Source organism: Cornus florida, unplaced genomic scaffold (genome assembly GCF_030987335.1).
Source record: "Cornus florida cultivar Cherokee Brave unplaced genomic scaffold, ASM3098733v1 CherokeeBrave_3.0.0_Hap2_Chr08, whole genome shotgun sequence".
Classification (NCBI taxonomy): Eukaryota; Viridiplantae; Streptophyta; class Magnoliopsida; order Cornales; family Cornaceae; genus Cornus; species Cornus florida.
The window spans coordinates 57,366,912-57,387,190 of record NW_026775578.1 but is presented as its reverse complement, the minus strand read 5'-3'; the positions used below and the strand labels follow the sequence as shown (position 1 = coordinate 57,387,190).

The following is a 20,279-nucleotide window of genomic DNA, read 5'->3' as shown; positions in this document are numbered from 1 at the left end:
ACAATAACGGGCATCAAAGCTAGTTGGACGGAGTTTCCTAACATAGAACATAAATTTTTTTACAACCAAAAAGATTATTCATTTGCAAGTAAAACACCCAATTTATTATAATGAACACCAGATATAACATTTGGCATCTCATCACTGAATTGCATAGTTTTACAAAATACATAACAAACCCAAGCTTTCAGGCTCAAACACACAAGAAAACATGAAAATTACTTGTAATCAAACACACAGACACAAGTTTGTGTTGCCTTAACCACTTTCACTAAGCTTTAAGGACAACACATAACATCCATTATTATCAATGCAAATGTCATTATTATTAATGATTAAAAGAGTACTAAAGCTCATGGTCATTGTGAAAAATTTATCCTCACTTGCCGAGATATGCTCCAATTGAAGTAAGATATTTGTCAGACCTTCCATGGAATCCGATGATCTTGTCACAAGTACTTGATATGGATCGAAATTTCTCTCCCTCTTCCGTGCCAAATGGTCCAATCATTCTTTTGTTACTTTGAAATCCAAGGGACCGGATAACAATCTTCTTATCTACTTCTCCAAAGGACCCCGAAATTGCAATCAAATATTCATCCGAGTCTAATGTGACCTAAATAAGTTGTATTGGTAAAGAAAAGTATGTGTAAGCATGCATGGCATTCATATTTGCACAAATGAAAGCATGAGCATTAAAACCTTCAACAAAAAATAGAGATTTTTGTTGTTATTATTATTATTATTATTATTATGTATTAAATGGCAAATTATAACAAACTTCAACTTTTGTGCCAGATTAACTACCATGCTTGGTGGACCACTAGGACGGCCAATATATATATGTATCTTTTTAGATGTTTTGTTCTCTAGCTAGCTAGTTTTTAAAAAACATGAGAGGCATGACAAATATAAAATCAAATGAATTTGTGGATATATGAGTCACAAATTTAAAAATTATTATAAATGTACACACACACACACACACACACACACACATATATATATATTACCTTAGTTTCTTGTCCGCCATCAGTACCATGCTTTTCGCCCAATAGTGCTCTTCCTTCAATATCATAGACAACTTGGATGGAATCAATTAGCCATCCGGAGTGTATAATTATTTCCCTTATCGTGCTATAGATTTTGTCTTCCCACAGTTTTCCACTGGTAGTTCCAAACGGACCAACACTAGGTATTGTAATTTGGAATGGCTTAATGTGTACTCCAATATTATCCATACGTTCACCCACCCTTCCAAAGAATCCAACAATCTTGCCAGCAGTTAACGGGGTTATAAAACGACTTCCTTCTTCTGTTCCATATGGTCCGTATTGCTTTATATTGCTTTGTACTGTAATAGATTTCACAACAAGATAACTATTTTTAAAGTATCCACAGTAACCCGATATTGAAACGAGATACTCGGTTGGATAGTTTAATTTCACCTGTAATATTTCAATAAAAAAGAATAAACTTAGATATTGTGACAAAGCGATGGATAAAAATAATATAAAAAAATGACAAAAAAAACCGTAGCGTTCACAATGAAGATCAACAAAAAGATTTCATATGCAAATAAATAGAGATTACAAGTTTTTAGTTCCACAATAGTTTGTCTATCCCAAACTCAATTTTGTCTTTCAATGTTTTCTCCTGCCACACTACAAAACCTAGTTAAAATAGAGACTAGAATCCGGGTCCACAAGCCACAAGACAAAAATGGGCCAAAATTTTTTTTCCGAGAGGCAAAGCCTAATAATCGGATCAAAATCAGGTTACAACAGATCTCAGGCGAAAACAAAATTTGGATAAAAAATTTAGTGGTTACTGGTTAGTATATCAAGATATGTATATAAAGTTGTATGTTTCATAATGTGGATTGTGGAGTTTTAATATTTGTACATATCATTCATATGCAATGACAAAACCATTAGATTTCATTTTAAGAAAATTTTGATTTATTGAGAAAGTTTTGTAAACTTATGTTATTATCCTGGTTTTTTTTTTTTTTGATAAGTTACATGCAATTCAAATCATAAAATAATAATTTTACAAAATTTTCGTGCAAAATTTTCATGCTAACCAAGTTGGCGTTAAAAACTTAATTTTCTTTTACTTCGCTATCTTTTACATTCACTTTCCACCACTAGTTTCATCCAAACCAAACTAGTGGTGGAGATGAATTTGAATACTAAAAGAGAAAAAAAAGATAAAAGTTAAGACATATTTTAGTAATTAAATATTATAGGGAGACATTAGTGTGATATGAAAGTGACTAGACGATTTGAAACCTTGAAATGCTAATGTGGCTTAATTATTAGATTTTTTTCAATCGTTTTAGTCATTGAGTTTAAATTTCTTTTTCTTCTTTCTATTTTCTTTCTTCATATACACAAAATAATGAGATGATATTTTGTCTTGTTACCTAATTTTTACAAAACCTGAGAAGCATGGCAAATATATGTAGAATCAAAACTTTTGCATGAGTGGCAAGTTTGAAAATCAAATTGCATATATATATATATATATATATATATATATATATATATTACCGAGTTTGGTGTTCGGTAGAAACCACCATTTATTTTTCCGGATACTTCCTTTCCTTCGTTATCGTAGACAACTTTGATGGCAGAAAATTCTCCATCGGTAGTATATATAATTAATTCCCTTATTGTGCTGTATTTTCCATCATCCCAATTGCCTCCTGGTGCACCATAGGGCCCGAAAGAAACTGTCTGCCCAGTCTCCATGGAGTCCAAACTGTAGCTAAGTTTAGTACTTGAAACTTGCATGAGAAAATAGTTAGATCAAAAATGCATATATATCTATATATATATATAGATAGATAGATAGATAGATAGATATGTGAGGGTCTATGTGTGCACACAAGTATGCAATTAAAGAAAAAGTAGAAAGGCAAATTCGTTGCCGATGAATATGAATCCTTAATTAATGAACTAGTTGAATGCAGAGTGAAGTATTAATTAAGGATTAGAAATACTTACATACCAAAAAAGAAGAGATGGCAAACAGTGAAATACTCGGAGAAAGACCTGTCCAGAGATGATCAAAATGGAGATTAGCAGCTACTAGGAAAAGAAGACTTGAAATAAAAAGGCAGATGGCTTGGGTATATATATATAGCCAATGGACCCAGCAATTACGAGTTTAAAATAGTACCCTGTTCAAAAATATATATATATTCATTTCTTTTTAATCCTAACCCATATATATATATATATATATATATATATATATAGGGTTTCACCTACCTTTTAATGCTAACCCATATATAAATATAATTTTTTTTCCACTCAAATTATCATTTGGGAAGAGAGTTTGTACTAGCTAAGGTTGCGTCTATTAACGAGAAACGTTTTTTATTTTCTGTTGTCAACCTCTAAAAAGGCAAAATGAAAACAAAAATCGTGTTCAATAAAATGTTTTTGTTTTTCTATAACAGAAAACGTTTTCAATTTTTGTGAAAAAAAGAGAAAACATCACAATGATGTTTCTTATGTTTTCGACACTGTAGCAGAGAAATGCTTTCACTAATGTTAATGCACAGACGCTATTCATTTTAAATAAAATTCATATTATTTGTGTTATATACTAAGTTTCATACTAAATGTTAATAAAAAAATATATTTTTAATATAGAATAAATTAAATATTGTATATTATTTTTTATTTGATAAAAATATATTTTAATATATAATATATTAAATAATAATGTAAATGATTTTTTGTGACAAAATAATTTTGGATATAAATAATAATGTTATTAAATTATGAAGCAGTAGATATTTATATTATTATATATCATATCTATATTATATTATATGTAAATATTAAATTATAATTAATTTACAATATTATAACACAATATATATTTTATTACATATAAGATATATTATTTAATATTTTTTATTCATAATAAATTATCATATGCTAAATATATTATATATCACATAATAAATGTATACATCATGCATATACATGTATTTATATACATAATTGGTGGGAATGTTTTTGTCTTGGCATATCTAATTTTGTACTTATGATATATTGGGTATTTTTAAGATTTATAATTTTAAATTAAATTTTCTAGATTTATGGCTTTTTTATATTAATGGAAGCAAGTGTCGTACTTGAGTGGTTGGGTTGCTCCCTGTATCCGAGAGTCCATGTTCATCATCTACCCTCCCCTCTAATCACTAACTCCTAAAATTTTTGCCATGAAAAAAATAAAATAGAAATGAAAAAAATAAAAAATAAAATTAAATAAAAAAATTAAAGAATATTATGTACATTTTGTAACAATTATGTTCTATTACTAAACACAATTATTGTTTTATGTTTTCAAATTTGTAGCAACAACAAGTGTTAGCAAACGTCATTTCTGTTTTCTATTTTCACTCAAGAAAACAAAATCATGTTTCTGCTTTCTTAAGATTGCAGAAACAAAAAACGAAAACGTTACTAAACACATCCTAAGCTTTTACTCATATTTTGCATACAAAGGCAATGTTAATCGAGTGCAGAACATTTAGTCTCCGTTTGTTTGGATATAAAATATTTAGAAAATATTTTTTTATTTTTTTGGTGTTTGGTTGTCCTAAAATATTTACGAAAAATAAAATATATTAAAATTTAACAAAAATAATTTATCTATAAATTTTCGATAAGTTATTTTACATGTCCCACTCGATAGATTCTGCCTCAATCTCGACGTAAACCTTTGACAAACACCGACAAAGTAAAAATAAAATAATATTTTATTTAACAAAAATATATATTTTTCAAAAAAAATGGAGCCTTAATATTAGAGTTTAGATACCTCATCCCACAAAAACCTCGGACTTTTCGTGACTCTTACCTAAAACAGTCAAATTGATTGTGTCAAACTTTAAGGGAGGTTGATCACACTTTTGAAAATAGTTTCACCCTACTAAGATAGTTTAGACAAAACCTCACTAGAGATTAAAGTAATATTTTTTTAGGTTTTTACTACATCAAATTTAGGTCAATTTAAATTCACATTGTAAGATTTGAGGTGGAACAAAGAAAATTCCGTTTTTTTTATATTTTTTAAAATTTTGAGAAACTTTAAAAAGTTTAATATTAATTTAACCCATTTCAGTGCAATTTTTTTTTTTCATAAATATTTTAATTGGGTTTCTTTTGAATTTTTACTTTTAAAATTAGAATTTTAGAGTCCGTTTAAATTTATATATGTTGAACTTTGTTATCAATTAGTTCTATGGGGTGGCACTAGGTATATAAGGCTCAAAATAGGTTGACATGCAATTAAATTTTGTTTACAAATGATTTCAGGAAAATAAAAAAAATTCATTACCAAACAAGAGAAAGAAATAGGTGTTTTAAAATTAATTAAAACAATGAGCGGTCTTTAGTAGGGCTGTTGAATGTCTGAAACAATTTACTGTATATATTTGTGATCTAATTAATTACTGGTTACAACTTTCAAAAAGAATTAATTAATAGAGAATCATATCAGTTGATTTTCTTAATATTATATTGCGGATACTCAAATAATTATGCATGTAAGACGTACATTTAAAATCATAAAGAAGGACTGGCATTTGATACTGTTGTAGATGCTACCATTTTTACAAACTAGTTTAATTATAAATAATACTAGTTAACTTGGACTTTAGCAGTTCTATAATTGTGAAGTGTTTGTTTACTCCGAAAGCCTTTTAATAATTATAACAATGATGCTAATCAGAAATTATATATTATCGAATCACTTTTTTTTTTTTTTTTCGTTAAGTCACCAAATAATACTACCTCCGTCCCATTAAATCAATCATTTTATATTTTTTCATAAAATACTCTTACAATTTTATAAAATTTCAAAGTTAATTATATATATATATATATGTATAGAAATTTGAAAGATCAAGTAACTTAGTAATTTTCAAAGGTGATAATGCAATTATTATATATCATCTTAGAAAGTTCTACGTCCAAAAAGTGCACATATTATGGGACACTATTACAGGACAGAGGGTGTAATCCTAAAATTGTTGGGGTGCTTGGGAAATTGTTCAACTATTAATCACAGAGTTAGCAAAGTTATTACATTTTTTCATTCTAGTTGTAAAACACTCAAATGTTTATGTTATTATGTATTAGCGATATTATTCAATTATTGTTGGGTAAAGTGTAAAAAAATTCCTCTAAACTATTTTTGAATTTGCAAATAATTTTTTTAAAGTATATTTTGTGCATAAAACTTTCTAAACTATCACATTTAGTCGCAAAATGTCTCAATATCTTGACTATATTTTATTAAATGACCATAATGTCATTTCTAATTGAATTACACTTAATCTATTTTTCTTATTAAAATAAACTATATAAAAAAAATTATACTAATTTGATGACATATTCTTTATTAAATTTTCATAAAATTTACCTTTAATTTTTTAATCAATTTTTAAATAAAATTCTTAAGTGGAAATTTTTATTACAATTTAAGTGATTTCTTAATTTTTAATGAATATATTGCATAAAAAAATGTATTTTTTATTTAAGTAATTTATTAATTTTTTATGAATATAATGCATGAAGAAGATGGTATTTTTATGGTAAAAAAGTTTAGTGAGTATAAATTTTTTTATTATAAATAATAAATTTTAATAATAAATTAATCATTTTAAAAAATTAGTTAGCTACTAGGAAAAGAAGGAAGAGTCGTCTTGAAATAAAAAGGGGAGATGGCATGGGTATATAGAGCCAATGGACTCAGCAATTATGAGTTTAAAAAAATACCCTGTTCAAAAAAATATATATTCATTTCTATTTTTTTCATTATTAATTAATAACCGGGTCATATTAGTTAGTTGGTCAATAAATTTTATTCATTTCAAAGTGGATATATATTTTGAGACGGAGAGAATCCTCTTTGTGCTGATAAGGGATTCACATACCTTGTTAATGTTAACCCACCACCATGCTCAAAAGGGATTCACCTACCTTGCTAATGCTAACCCACATATATATATATATATATATATATATATATATATATATTATTTTTATTTACTGTATATATTTGTGATCTAATTAATTAATGGTTACAACTTTCAAAAAGAATTAATCAATAGTTAATCATATCACTTGATTTTCTTAATATTATATTGTGGATACTCAAATAAATATGCATGTAAGATACACATTTAAAATTAAAAAAATTTACTATTCATTAATGTGTGTTATTTTTAATTTGTATCCTAAAACTTGACATGATCCACATTGCGCGGTAACGGCATGTGGGCTACATTGTTCAATTATTATTATACTGTATTAACAAAAGACATGTCTGTCTTTATGTATTAGCGGTATTATAAAATAATAAAAAGATAAATCGACCCATGCACTCATATTCCACATCTCACTTTTTTTTTTTCGCCCAGGTGGATCTCAAAAAATGAGACAGCAAATCTTTGTATTCACATGTGAACTTATTAAACCAAGACAAAACTCTTAATTGTTAAAATAAAAATAGATAATTCCAGTATATAAATATAAATAAATAAATATATATATATATACACACACTACAAGATAAGTCCAGTTCATCAGTGGTTATTGAATTTTATTCATGAAATTTTGATTGTTAAGTGTTACTATATTCATTAATGTGCCGTTAAAAGTTAAAATTTAACATAGATCCGTGCGGAAATGTCACGTGGGCAAGATTCCCTCGTCAAAGGAGAAAATCCGAATCCTTAATATAGTATCATTCACATCTGACAGTTCATTATATATGTAATATTTACATTGTTCAATTATTATTATATGGTATTAACATAATGGAGTTATCACATTTTCTTATTCTAAAATACTTGGCATGTCGTGTCATTATTATGTACTCGTATTAGCATCATTGTTCAAATATTTTATTGTATCCACTGGCCCGAGTTCTTACGTATTCTCATAGTAAAACACACAAATTTCTGTCATTTTATCCTCGTCTTACAATTGATGTTGGCATTAGCAGTTGTTAAGAAAGGACGACCAAGGATAACGGGAATTTGGCTCTTATGATTGGGAACCGGTTCCGTGTCTATGACAACGAAATCAACCAGGAAGAAGAATTTGTCAATCTTTATCAAAACATTCTCAATTATACCCTAGGCTTCTTAATGAATCGGTAGGCAAGTTGCAAAACTACCGACGTCGGTTTCAATTCTCCTAAGCCCAATTTGACATAAACCGAGTATGGAAGAAGGTTAACACTTGCTCCTAAGTCAAGAAGTGCCCGATTAATGATATGATCACCAATAATGCATGATGTAGTGGGTGAACCGGGGTCCTTAAACTTTGGAAGAGTGTTATGTTGTAAAAATGAGCTTACTTGCTTGGTCAAAACCACTTTTCTTGGTGCTTGGCTCTTGTTCTTCCGCTTTTGGGTGTACATGTCTTTCAAGAATTTGGCAAAAGCCGGAATTTGCTTGATTGCATCCAATAGTAGAAGATTAACTTTCACTTGCCTAAACATTTCCATGATTTCATTGGTTTTTGCCTTTTGTTTGTCTTTTGAAATAGATCCTTTTAAGGCATCCAGAAATGAAACTTTTGGTTCAAACACTTTTTCAAAATTTTCTTTTGAACTCTCTTCAACACAAGAAGTTTTCAAATCATTTTTCAATAAAACCTTTTAACATCATTTTTCAAAACTTCTTTTCCAAACACATCTTTTAAAACTTTCTCATTTATAAGATCATATATATGCAATGAAAGAGGAATGGGATGTGAAACGGGACGGGTGACAACTTGAGGTTGCACCGGTTCACTCTCTTCATTAGACATTCCAACTTAATTGTCCACAATCCTACCACTCTGCAAGGTAGTCACCGCATTAACATATTCAATGGTGTGGCCTTCCAATGAGGAATGGGTTTCCACAACACATTGTTGTTTAGGTAGGGCATTTATAGGCATCTTTCCCTTCTCTCTTGCATTGAAAGTGCTTGTTATTTGCCCTACTTTGGTTTCTAGCTTTGCAATAGATTAAGAGTGAGAATGAAGTAATTGAGTGTTAGCCTCTAAAGTGTCCAAAGAATTCAAAACTTTCTCTTCAAAGGCAGGACTTCTAGTATTACCTTGGGAATAGGTTTGGTTGGGAAAATGAGAATTAGCAAATTGATTCCCTTATAATTGATAAGGTTTATAACCTTGGGATCCTTGGTTTTGAAGTAGAGGTGGAATGTACTTCCCTTAAAAACCGCCTTGGGATTGAGCCCTCTTCTTGGTTTTTTCAAGAGAAATTCGGATGATTCCTCCAACTTGGATTATAATGAGCACCACAAGGATTGTTCCCTTGGTTCACAAAAACCGCATTGACTTGTTCATTAGGTTCACTTTGCACTTGTCCGTGAGGACAATGAGAATGGTTGGGAAAGGAAGATACTTGGTTTGCCGAGTTTTGGTTAATCAAACCTTTGAGATAAAGACTTCATTTCGGCGGCTATTTCATTTGAATGGTCGACTTGATGTAAGCCAACACTCTTCCTACCTTGTGAATTTCTACCATTCTTGGATTGTAATACCCCGATAATTTAAAGGATTTATTAATTGGGATTAATGAATTTTATTTTATTTTTAAATGATTTATTTTATTTAATTGAATGTTTAGATTAATTGTCTCATTTTAGTTAGATTTTATTTTGTGATTATATATTTATTGAATTGATATGATGATTGATGTGTGTGTATTTAATTATTGATTGAATTGTGGCGTATTGATATGATGTGACTTAGTTGTAAATTCTTATTTGTTTATGTGTTTTATGTAATTAGTATTTTAGTTTAAGTATTTATTTAATTATTTTATTTATTTAGATTAATTGGTTTGGGCTTAAGGAATGTTGGACCAAAGGATATGGTCTTGGGCTTGGATGAAGCCTTGATGGGTTAATTAATAAAGGCCAATGGGTATTTGATTATTTAAATAATCATTTTTATTGATTTAATTATATATAAATATAATTAATTGATAAGTGTTACAGAAGAATATAGGTTTATGGATATATATATATAGGATTTAGGATTTAATTAACCGATGGTTAATTATGGGAGATATATATATGCATAAGTAATATAATATATGTTTATATATATATATTATATTATTTAAATAATATTAGTTTATTATTTTATTTTGTAATCCTACTAGGAATAGGATTTAGGGTTTAATGTGTATAAATATACACATAAGGTTTAGGGTTAAGAAGTTTTCACGTTAGAAAAATAAAAGAGACAAAGAGGGAAAAAGAAGAGAGAACGGACAAGGAGTAGGCTGGATCTGAGAAAGCGGATACCGAAATTGGAAGAGACAATCAAAGGTTAAAGCTTCGATTTCGTTTCGAAATCTTCAGGCAAGTTGTCTCTAACTCTCCTCTTAGGACCCATAAATTTATCACCTTGGGTGCCAAAATTTAGTTTAAAATCATTAATTAAATCATGTTAGATCGAAAAAAATATATATATAAATTATTATATTTAATTTGTGTATTCATTGGATTTTAATTATGTATATAGGTATGGTATATATGTTTTTAAAATCAATGTATAGGTAAATTTGTGACCCAAAGGGTTAATTATTTTTCTGGAATTTTTCTAGAATTTTCGGAATTTTTCTATATTTTTCTGGATTTGTTTTATATTTTTATGATATTTTTAGAATTATGTATGTGTATAAAAAATTAATATATATGCATACTGGGTACACAAATTAGAGGTCTCTGTGCATAAAAACGATTCTGATTCGGTGCGGTCAGGTGCATTACACTACGGTGCGCCTCAAATCAAGACCATGGGATGGTCCTGATGACCAGCGAAGGTTCTGGTGTGATACGGTGCATAGGAATTTGGTACACAAGCTGATCTTGGCCATTGGATTATTTAAAGTTAACTAGATTGATTCAGTGTAATGCGGGTACATGGAGGTTCAATGTACCATAAATTTGAACCTTAGATGTGGCTGATTGAAAGTAGAGTTGATGTGATGCGGTGCTAGTGCATGGAGGTGTATAGAGATGCGGTGAACTGATCCTATGTGACACGCGCATAAGGACCAGTTTACATCCAGCAAATGAAAGAGCGCCACGTCAGCCAGAGGAAGAATCAGGTGCATGGGCGGCGCGTGAGAGCGCGTGGGGGCGCGTGAAGCCACGTGGCTTCTTGTGGAGGCGCGTTCCAGAGTTTTAGGCGCGTTTGGCGGCGCGTGGGGGCGCGTGAGGAGGTGTTCGGAGTCCCGGAAAGGTCCTGTGGGGTCCGGTGAATTTTTAGAATTGATTTTAAGCCTGTGAGGGTTGAAAATAACCACTTGAGGAGGTGTTCTTGGTATTCTAAGAACCATAGAGTGTTACTACGAGGATTAGTAGTAATTATTTGGAGTAAATATAATAATATATTATATTGTTATGGAGGGTGGTGTATATATGTGTATATATATTTATATATATGTATATATGTGTACACATAGAGTTTTGATTTAATTATGATTAGTATGGAAGAGAGTATTTATATATATGTATATATATAAATGGAAGGTATTATACATATATATTATATAGTATATGTGTATAGGTATATATTATTTAAGATAATTAATATTAGTTATTCTTATTTAATATATTTGGATAGACTAATTATTAAATGGTAATATGCTTATAATGTGCATGAGATGTTTATGTATGAATTAGACATGGTTTAATTGTCAAAGGTATAAATAAATATACTTAGAGGGGCATGGTTGATTTGCCAAAGTTATACATGAATATACTTAAAGGAGGCATGGTTGAGTTGCCAATATATAAATAAATATATTTATAAGAGCATGGTTGATTTGCCAAAGTGTATTATTGTTATGTGTTAGATGATTAAAGTATATCATCTATAAGTATTGCATGTATAGGTTGGATTAGGATTAATTAGATATTCTTAAATTAGAATAGTCTAATACTTTCAGGATAGTGTATTACTTTATACATATTAACAAAATAATACTAGTGGTGACATGGATGATTTGTCAAAGCCTAGCGGTGTGATGTAAATACTTATAATCATTATTGGTTTTGGAAAATAAATATAAATGATGGATTTAGTCTAGGTATGATTGATAATTAATCGTTGGTGATTGGTTTCAACAAATTTAGTGAACCTATTAATAGATAGGATTATTTTATTTATATATAATTATTTATATAAATTTGTATCATCTTATATTAAAGGTTAAAACTTTAATTGGGATGATTTTGGTTAGAGATGCTTTATTTATTGGTTTTCAGAGGCTTGGTAGAGGGAACTTGCTCGTGGGTCTAACCCACGATTTATTTTTCAGGTTATTAGAAGTTCCAGTCTCGAGGTTGAGGATCCGCAACTGGGAGACTGTCATTCATCTACTCATCTTGTTTACCTTTAATTAGTATAGTTAATTATTGTTAAATGTTTTGTATAAACTGGTGGTTTATAAGATTTTGGTTTAGGGGTCCTTAACTTATGGGATTCCTGAGTTGTATAATATTTTCAGAATTTGAAACTCATGGAAATATTTTTGTAAAAGAGATTTAATTTTATTAATAGAATTCCATTCAGCGATTTAATCATTTTTTTTTATTCCTCTTGTATTCTGTATTCGTTTAAGTACTATATTGTTTTGATATTCTCGCATTTTCGGGTGTGGACCTGGCCAGCCTACACGTGGAAATGTGGGGGTATCACATGGATGATAGTGTTCTATGCAAAGAATTTTCACTCATGCTCTTATAGAGACACCACACGTCATCCTCATGCCTATCAATGTATGAGCCACCCATGGAAGCATCAACCATGCCCTTATAGTTGTCCGATAAGCTCTCAAAGAAGTATTGAACTAATTGCCATTTGGGTATATCATGATGTGGATACTTCCTAAGCAATTCATTGAAGCGTTCCCGTGCCTCATGAAACGTTTCTCCATCCCCATGCGAAAATTTTCGAATTGAGGTCCTCATGGCATTGGTCTTAGAAACCGGATAGTACTTCTTCAAGAACTCTTGTTGCATTTCTGCCCAAGAAGTAATTTGAAAAGGCCTAAGATTGTTAAACCAATACTTTGTCTTGTCTTTTAAGATGAATGGAAAAAGTTTGAGTCTTAAAACCTCTTCCGGCATGTCTGTATATTTTACGGTGGAACATACTTCAAGAAACTCATCCAAATGCTTGTAAGGTTCTTCACTTGGAAGTCCATGATAGTTAGGAAGCATTTGAATGGTTTGTGGCTTAATTTCATAATGATGTGCTCTAAATGGAGGCAATTGGATGCATGTAGGTGTATTATACTCATTAGGCACATAATGGTCTCTTAAGGCAAGAGGTGGATTAGCTACTTGAGGTGCAACATGAACACCTTGGTTTTGAATTCCTTGACTGTTGATGGGAGGTTGTGGAGCATACATTGGCCTTGGCATTCCATATGGAACTTGGCCTTGTTGTTGTGGTGGTTGGTGAATGAATGGCCTAGGCATGCCTAATAGTTCTTGTATGTTCTCATTGTGCACATTGGGATGAAGGATACCTTGTTGGTCTGTGTGACCAAGGTCCTCAACATGATGATCATTATGGTCATCCATTGAAAGATTTGCTCTATTTGAACTTCCTCTTCCCCTAGGATTTCTAATGATAGATTCTAGATATAAATTAAGAGGGACAAGAGTTGGTCTCAATGAACGTCGTCCATGCATGCACAATGCGAAACACAACAAATACAAAGAATAACAAACACTATGCCTTCACAACAATGCAATTAGACTTCTTTCACAAACATTTAATTCATACTCCCATACTTGAACTAAGGGATTGAGTAAAGAAAATCTCACAAAGGTCCTTTAACATTTCAATTCCAAATTTAAAGCTTAGCTTAACAATTTTAAATTTTTTAGCCTTTTGCTTTCTTTGCTTGCTTGAATTGAATGCTTGATGGCTCCTTTGCTTGCTTCCTCTCCAACAATGCACCTAGTTAAGTAATCAACACAATAACTAACCAAAAAAATAAATAAATAAATAAAGTAAAGACACGATCAAAAGAGTACTAATCTTAATCAATTCCACAAATTCGACGTTGCCAAATCTAACCGTTAATCCTCGGTAACGACGCCAAAATTTGATGACGGTCGTTCCTTGTACGCCAAAATTAATGTAGTGAATGTGCGGTTCAAGAAACGCTTTTTATGTCAAATTTAAATTTATAAAAATCACTACCAACACTACTACTAACGTAACAAGAGTGAGTAGGGATCATCCCAAGGGATTGTGGGGATCGAGCAATGTTGTGGAATCACAATTAGGGCTAGTAGGTCGAGTGATCAAACAATTGGTTGGTTGGTTGATTAAAGAGTAACTAAATTAAATTAAGTGATAGCAAAAGAATGCAATTAAGAGTAAGTAAGAGAGAGAGATCTTGGGGTTTAGAGATCACCACCAAGCAATGCATTTCTATATCATTGACAAGTGATTAATGAGGGCAAATGGTGTGTTGCAATATTGGTGTGTGTGTGTGTGTGTTTGGTTAATTCAACAGATTTGTTTCAACTTTTTATTTATCAATCTTTGAAGGAGGAGCTATATGCTCGAGAGTCCATTCTTCGGGGAAGGTGACTTCACTCCATGTTATGGTTCTTCGGACGTAAGTTTGCGAATTTTCATCAGTGGCATGGAGTAGGGTATAATAAAACAAAAAAGTATAATTGTCATCACCTTATATATATTTTAAGGTGATAAACGCTAAAACTTTAGTCTAAAAAAGTACCATGAAAATCATTTTATGACTTTTTAAAGGTTTTATACAATTAACAAATAAAAGATAAAACAAGTAGAGTCTAATAAAACAAAAATAAAAAAGTGCTAATCTCACTATAAAAATAAAATAAAGTTAAATATCATAAATCAACGTAAGGAACATTTTGGCACCAAATTGTAGCCAGATTTTTTTATTAAAAAATTGTAAAATTATGGACAGTCTGATTGCCAACTCAAACACATCAAATAAATTTTTATTAATAATTTGTTTGCTAATAGAATAAAAATATTTTTATTAATAACAACTAAGGCATTTATGTCTCCATATGCTAAAGCTTTTAAATTTGTTATAGTAACCTTGTAACAGTGGTAGCTAGTTTTCTCTGTTATTTACAATTTTTCTTCGAAAATTTTGTTTACAACTTTATGTAAAAGACATGAATTATTCAAAAAAAAATATTAAATATATATTTTCCTCTTTGAGGTATGATCGATGTTCTAAAGCTAAAAACAGAGTTTTGAATCTTGGATGAAGCACAATTTTTCTACACAAACTATCCATCTACAAAATAAATCCAATGTCATATGATGATTTTATCAAACCATATATTTAAACAAAAGAGTGTTAGGATGCGTCTCAAATTCCTGAAGGATATAAGTTGTTCTGAAAAAGTTCAACTGGTCTCACTTTCTTGGTTGGGAGTTCTGAAGATGCTAGAAAAGTCTGAAGGGTCACATTATTTGGGACCGATTGCATTTGCCTAATGAGTTGCGGATATAGTTTCTTAAATAAAAGATGTTATTTCCAAGAGGCTGTACATTTGTGGAGGAAGATGTTTCTGATCATTAGGTTTCTCTACAGTTGTCAATTCTCTTCTTGATTCATAGTAGTGAAAATTATCTCCGTGGCTCTAGTTTTAGGTGAACTACATAAATATTGTGTATTGTGCTTCACTGATATAGCATGATGTGATGTGATGTGATGATATTCTTTCGTTGTGCTTGAATGCAAAGGGATTTAATTTACAATAACGGGCATCAAAGCTAGTTGGACGGAGTTTCCTAACATAGAACATAAATTTTTTTACAACCAAAAAGATTATTCATTTGCAAGTAAAACACCCAATTTATTATAATGAACACCAGATATAACATTTGGCATCTCATCACTGAATTGCATAGTTTTACAAAATACATAACAAACCCAAGCTTTCAGGCTCAAACACACAAGAAAACATGAAAATTACTTGTAATCAAACACACAGACACAAGTTTGTGTTGCCTTAACCACTTTCACTAAGCTTTAAGGACAACACATAACATCCATTATTATCAATGCAAATGTCATTATTATTAATGATTAAAAGAGTACTAAAGCTCATGGTCATTGTGAAAAATTTATCCTCACTTGCCGAGATATGCTCCAATTGAAGTAAGATATTTGTCAGACCTTCCATGGAATCCGATGATCTTGTCACAAGTACTTGATATGGATCGAAATTTCTCTCCCTCTTCCGTGCCAAATGGTCCAATCATTCTTTTGTTGCTTTGAAATCCAAGGGACCGGATAACAATCTTCTTATCTACTTCTCCAAAGGACCCCGAAATTGCAATCAAATATTCATCCGAGTCTAATGTGACCTAAATAAGTTGTATTGGTAAAGAAAAGTATGTGTAAGCATGCATGGCATTCATATTTGCACAAATGAAAGCATGAGCATTAAAACCTTCAACAAAAAATAGAGATTTTTGTTGTTATTATTATTATTATTATTATTATTATTATTATGTATTAAATGGCAAATTATAACAAACTTCAACTTTTGTGCCAGATTAACTACCATGCTTGGTGGACCACTAGGACGGCCAATATATATATGTATCTTTTTAGATGTTTTGTTCTCTAGCTAGCTAGTTTTTAAAAAACATGAGAGGCATGACAAATATAAAATCAAATGAATTTGTGGATATATGAGTCACAAATTTAAAAATTATTATAAATGTACACACACACACACACACACACACACACATATATATATATTACCTTAGTTTCTTGTCCGCCATCAGTACCATGCTTTTCGCCCAATAGTGCTCTTCCTTCAATATCATAGACAACTTGGATGGAATCAATTAGCCATCCGGAGTGTATAATTATTTCCCTTATCGTGCTATAGATTTTGTCTTCCCACTGTTTTCCACTGGTAGTTCCAAACGGACCAACACTAGGTATTGTAATTTGGAATGGCTTAATGTGTACTCCAATATTATCCATACGTTCACCCACCCTTCCAAAGAATCCAACAATCTTGCCAGCAGTTAACGGGGTTATAAAACGACTTCCTTCTTCTTTTCCATATGGTCCGTATTGCTTTATATTGCTTTGTATTGTAATAGATTTCACAACAAGATAACTATTTTTAAAGTATCCACAGTAACCCGATATTGAAACGAGATACTCGGTTGGATAGTTTAATTTCACCTGTAATATTTCAATAAAAAAGAATAAACTTAGATATTGTGACAAAGCGATGGATAAAAATAATATAAAAAAATGACAAAAAAAACCGTAGCGTTCACAATGAAGATCAACAAAAAGATTTCATATGCAAATAAATAGAGATTACAAGTTTTTAGTTCCACAATAGTTTGTCTATCCCAAACTCAATTTTGTCTTTCAATGTTTTCTCCTGCCACACTACAAAACCTAGTTAAAATAGAGACTAGAATCCGGGTCCACAAGCCACCAGACAAAAATGGGCCAAAATTTTTTTTTCTGAGAGGCAAAGCCTAATAATCGGATCAAAATCAGGTTACAACAGATCTCAGGCGAAAACAAAATTTGGATAAAAAATTTAGTGGTTACTGGTTAGTATATCAAGATATGTATATAAAGTTGTATGTTTCATAATGTGGATTGTGGAGTTTTAATATTTGTATTTATCATTCATATGCAATGACAAAACCATTAGATTTCATTTTAAGAAAATTTTGATTTATTGAGAAAGTTTTGTAAACTTATGTTATTATCCTGGTTTTTTTTTTTTTTTTGATAAGTTACATGCAATTCAAATCATAAAATAATAATTTTACAAAATTTTCGTGCAAAATTTTCATGCTAACCAAATTGGCGTTAAAAACTTAATTTTCTTTTACTTCGCTATCTTTTACATTCACTTTCCACCACTAGTTTCATCCAAACCAAACTAGTGGTGGAGATGAATTTGAATACTAAAAGAGAAAAAAAAGATAAAAGTTAAGACATATTTTAGTAATTAAATATTATAGGGAGACATTAGTGTGATATGAAAGTGACTAGACGATTTGAAACCTTGAAATTCTAATGTGGCTTAATTATTAGATTTTTTTCAATCGTTTTAGTCATTGAGTTTAAATTTCTTTTTCTTCTTTCTATTTTCTTTCTTCATATACACAAAATAATGAGATGATATTTTGTCTTGTTACCTAATTTTTACAAAACCTGAGAAGCATGGCAAATATATGTAGAATCAAAACTTTTGCATGAGTGGCAAGTTTGAAAATCAAATTGCATATATATATATATATATATATATATATATATATATATATATATATTACCGAGTTTGGTGTTCGGTAGAAACCACCATTTATTTTTCCGGATACTTCCTTTCCTTCGTTATCGTAGACAACTTTGATGGCAGAAAATTCTCCATCGGTAGTATATATAATTAATTCCCTTATTGTGCTGTATTTTCCATCATCCCAATTGCCTCCTGGTGCACCATAGGGCCCGAAAGAAACTGTCTGCCCAGTCTCCATGGAGTCCAAACTGTAGCTAAGTTTAGTACTTGAAACTTGCATGAGAAAATAGTTAGATCAAAAATGCATATATATCTATATATATATATAGATAGATAGATAGATAGATAGATATGTGAGGGTCTATGTGTGCACACAAGTATGCAATTAAAGAAAAAGTAGAAAGGCAAATTCGTTGCCGATGAATATGAATCCTTAATTAATGAACTAGTTGAATGCAGAGTGAAGTATTAATTAAGGATTAGAAATACTTACATACCAAAAAAGAAGAGATGGCAAACAGTGAAATACTCGGAGAAAGACCTGTCCAGAGATGATCAAAATGGAGATTAGCAGCTACTAGGAAAAGAAGACTTGAAATAAAAAGGCAGATGGCTTGGGTATATATATATAGCCAATGGACCCAGCAATTACGAGTTTAAAATAGTACCCTGTTCAAAAATATATATATATTCATTTCTTTTTAATCCTAACCCATATATATATATATATATATATATATATATATATATATATAGGGTTTCACCTACCTTTTAATGCTAACCCATATATAAATATAATTTTTTTTCCACTCAAATTATCATTTGGGAAGAGAGTTTGTACTAGCTAAGGTTGCGTCTATTAACGAGAAACGTTTTTTATTTTCTGTTGTCAACCTCTAAAAAGGCAAAATGAAAACAAAAATCGTGTTCAATAAAATGTTTTTGTTTTTCTATAACAGAAAACGTTTTCAATTTTTGTGAAAAAAAGAGAAAACATCACAATGATGTTTCTTATGTTTTCGACACTGTAGCAGAGAAATGCTTTCACTAATGTTAATGCACAGACGCTATTCATTTTAAATAAAATTCATATTATTTGTGTTATATACTAAGTTTCATACTAAATGTTAATAAAAAAATATATTTTTAATATAGAATAAATTAAATATTGTATATTATTTTTTATTTGATAAAAATATATTTTAATATATAATATATTAAATAATAATGTAAATGATTTTTTGTGACAAAATAATTTTGGATATAAATAATAATGTTATTAAATTATGAAGCAGTAGATATTTATATTATTATATATCATATCTATATTATATTATATGTAAATATTAAATTATAATTAATTTACAATATTATAACACAATATATATTTTATTACATATAAGATATATTATTTAATATTTTTTATTCATAATAAATTATCATATGCTAAATATATTATATATCACATAATAAATGTATACATCATGCATATACATGTATTTATATACATAATTGGTGGGAATGTTTTTGTCTTGGCATATCTAATTTTGTACTTATGATATATTGGGTATTTTTAAGATTTATAATTTTAAATTAAATTTTCTAGATTTATGGCTTTTTTATATTAATGGAAGCAAGTGTCGTACTTGAGTGGTTGGGTTGCTCCCTGTATCCGAGAGTCCATGTTCATCATCTACCCTCCCCTCTAATCACTAACTCCTAAAATTTTTGCCATGAAAAAAATAAAATAGAAATGAAAAAAATAAAAAATAAAATTAAATAAAAAAATTAAAGAATATTATGTACATTTTGTAACAATTATGTTCTATTACTAAACACAATTATTGTTTTATGTTTTCAAATTTGTAGCAACAACAAGTGTTAGCAAACGTCATTT

General features: G+C 29.9%; 1 protein-coding gene across 1 annotated transcript in view; it reads right to left on the bottom strand.

Moving 5' to 3' along the window:
* The window catches only part of LOC132270320 (mannose/glucose-specific lectin-like), a 46,589-nt gene extending 27,969 nt beyond the window's left edge, over window positions 1-18,620 (bottom strand). Inside the window, exons 1-3 of the mRNA XM_059771504.1 lie at window positions 18,420-18,620; window positions 16,867-17,301; window positions 1,014-1,448 (exon numbers count right to left, since the gene is read on the bottom strand). Coding sequence (XP_059627487.1) covers window positions 1,014-1,448; window positions 16,867-17,301; window positions 18,420-18,620 — 1,071 coding nt within the window. The remainder of the gene's footprint in view (window positions 1-1,013; window positions 1,449-16,866; window positions 17,302-18,419) is intronic.
* Window positions 18,621-20,279: the final 1,659 nt, after the last annotated feature.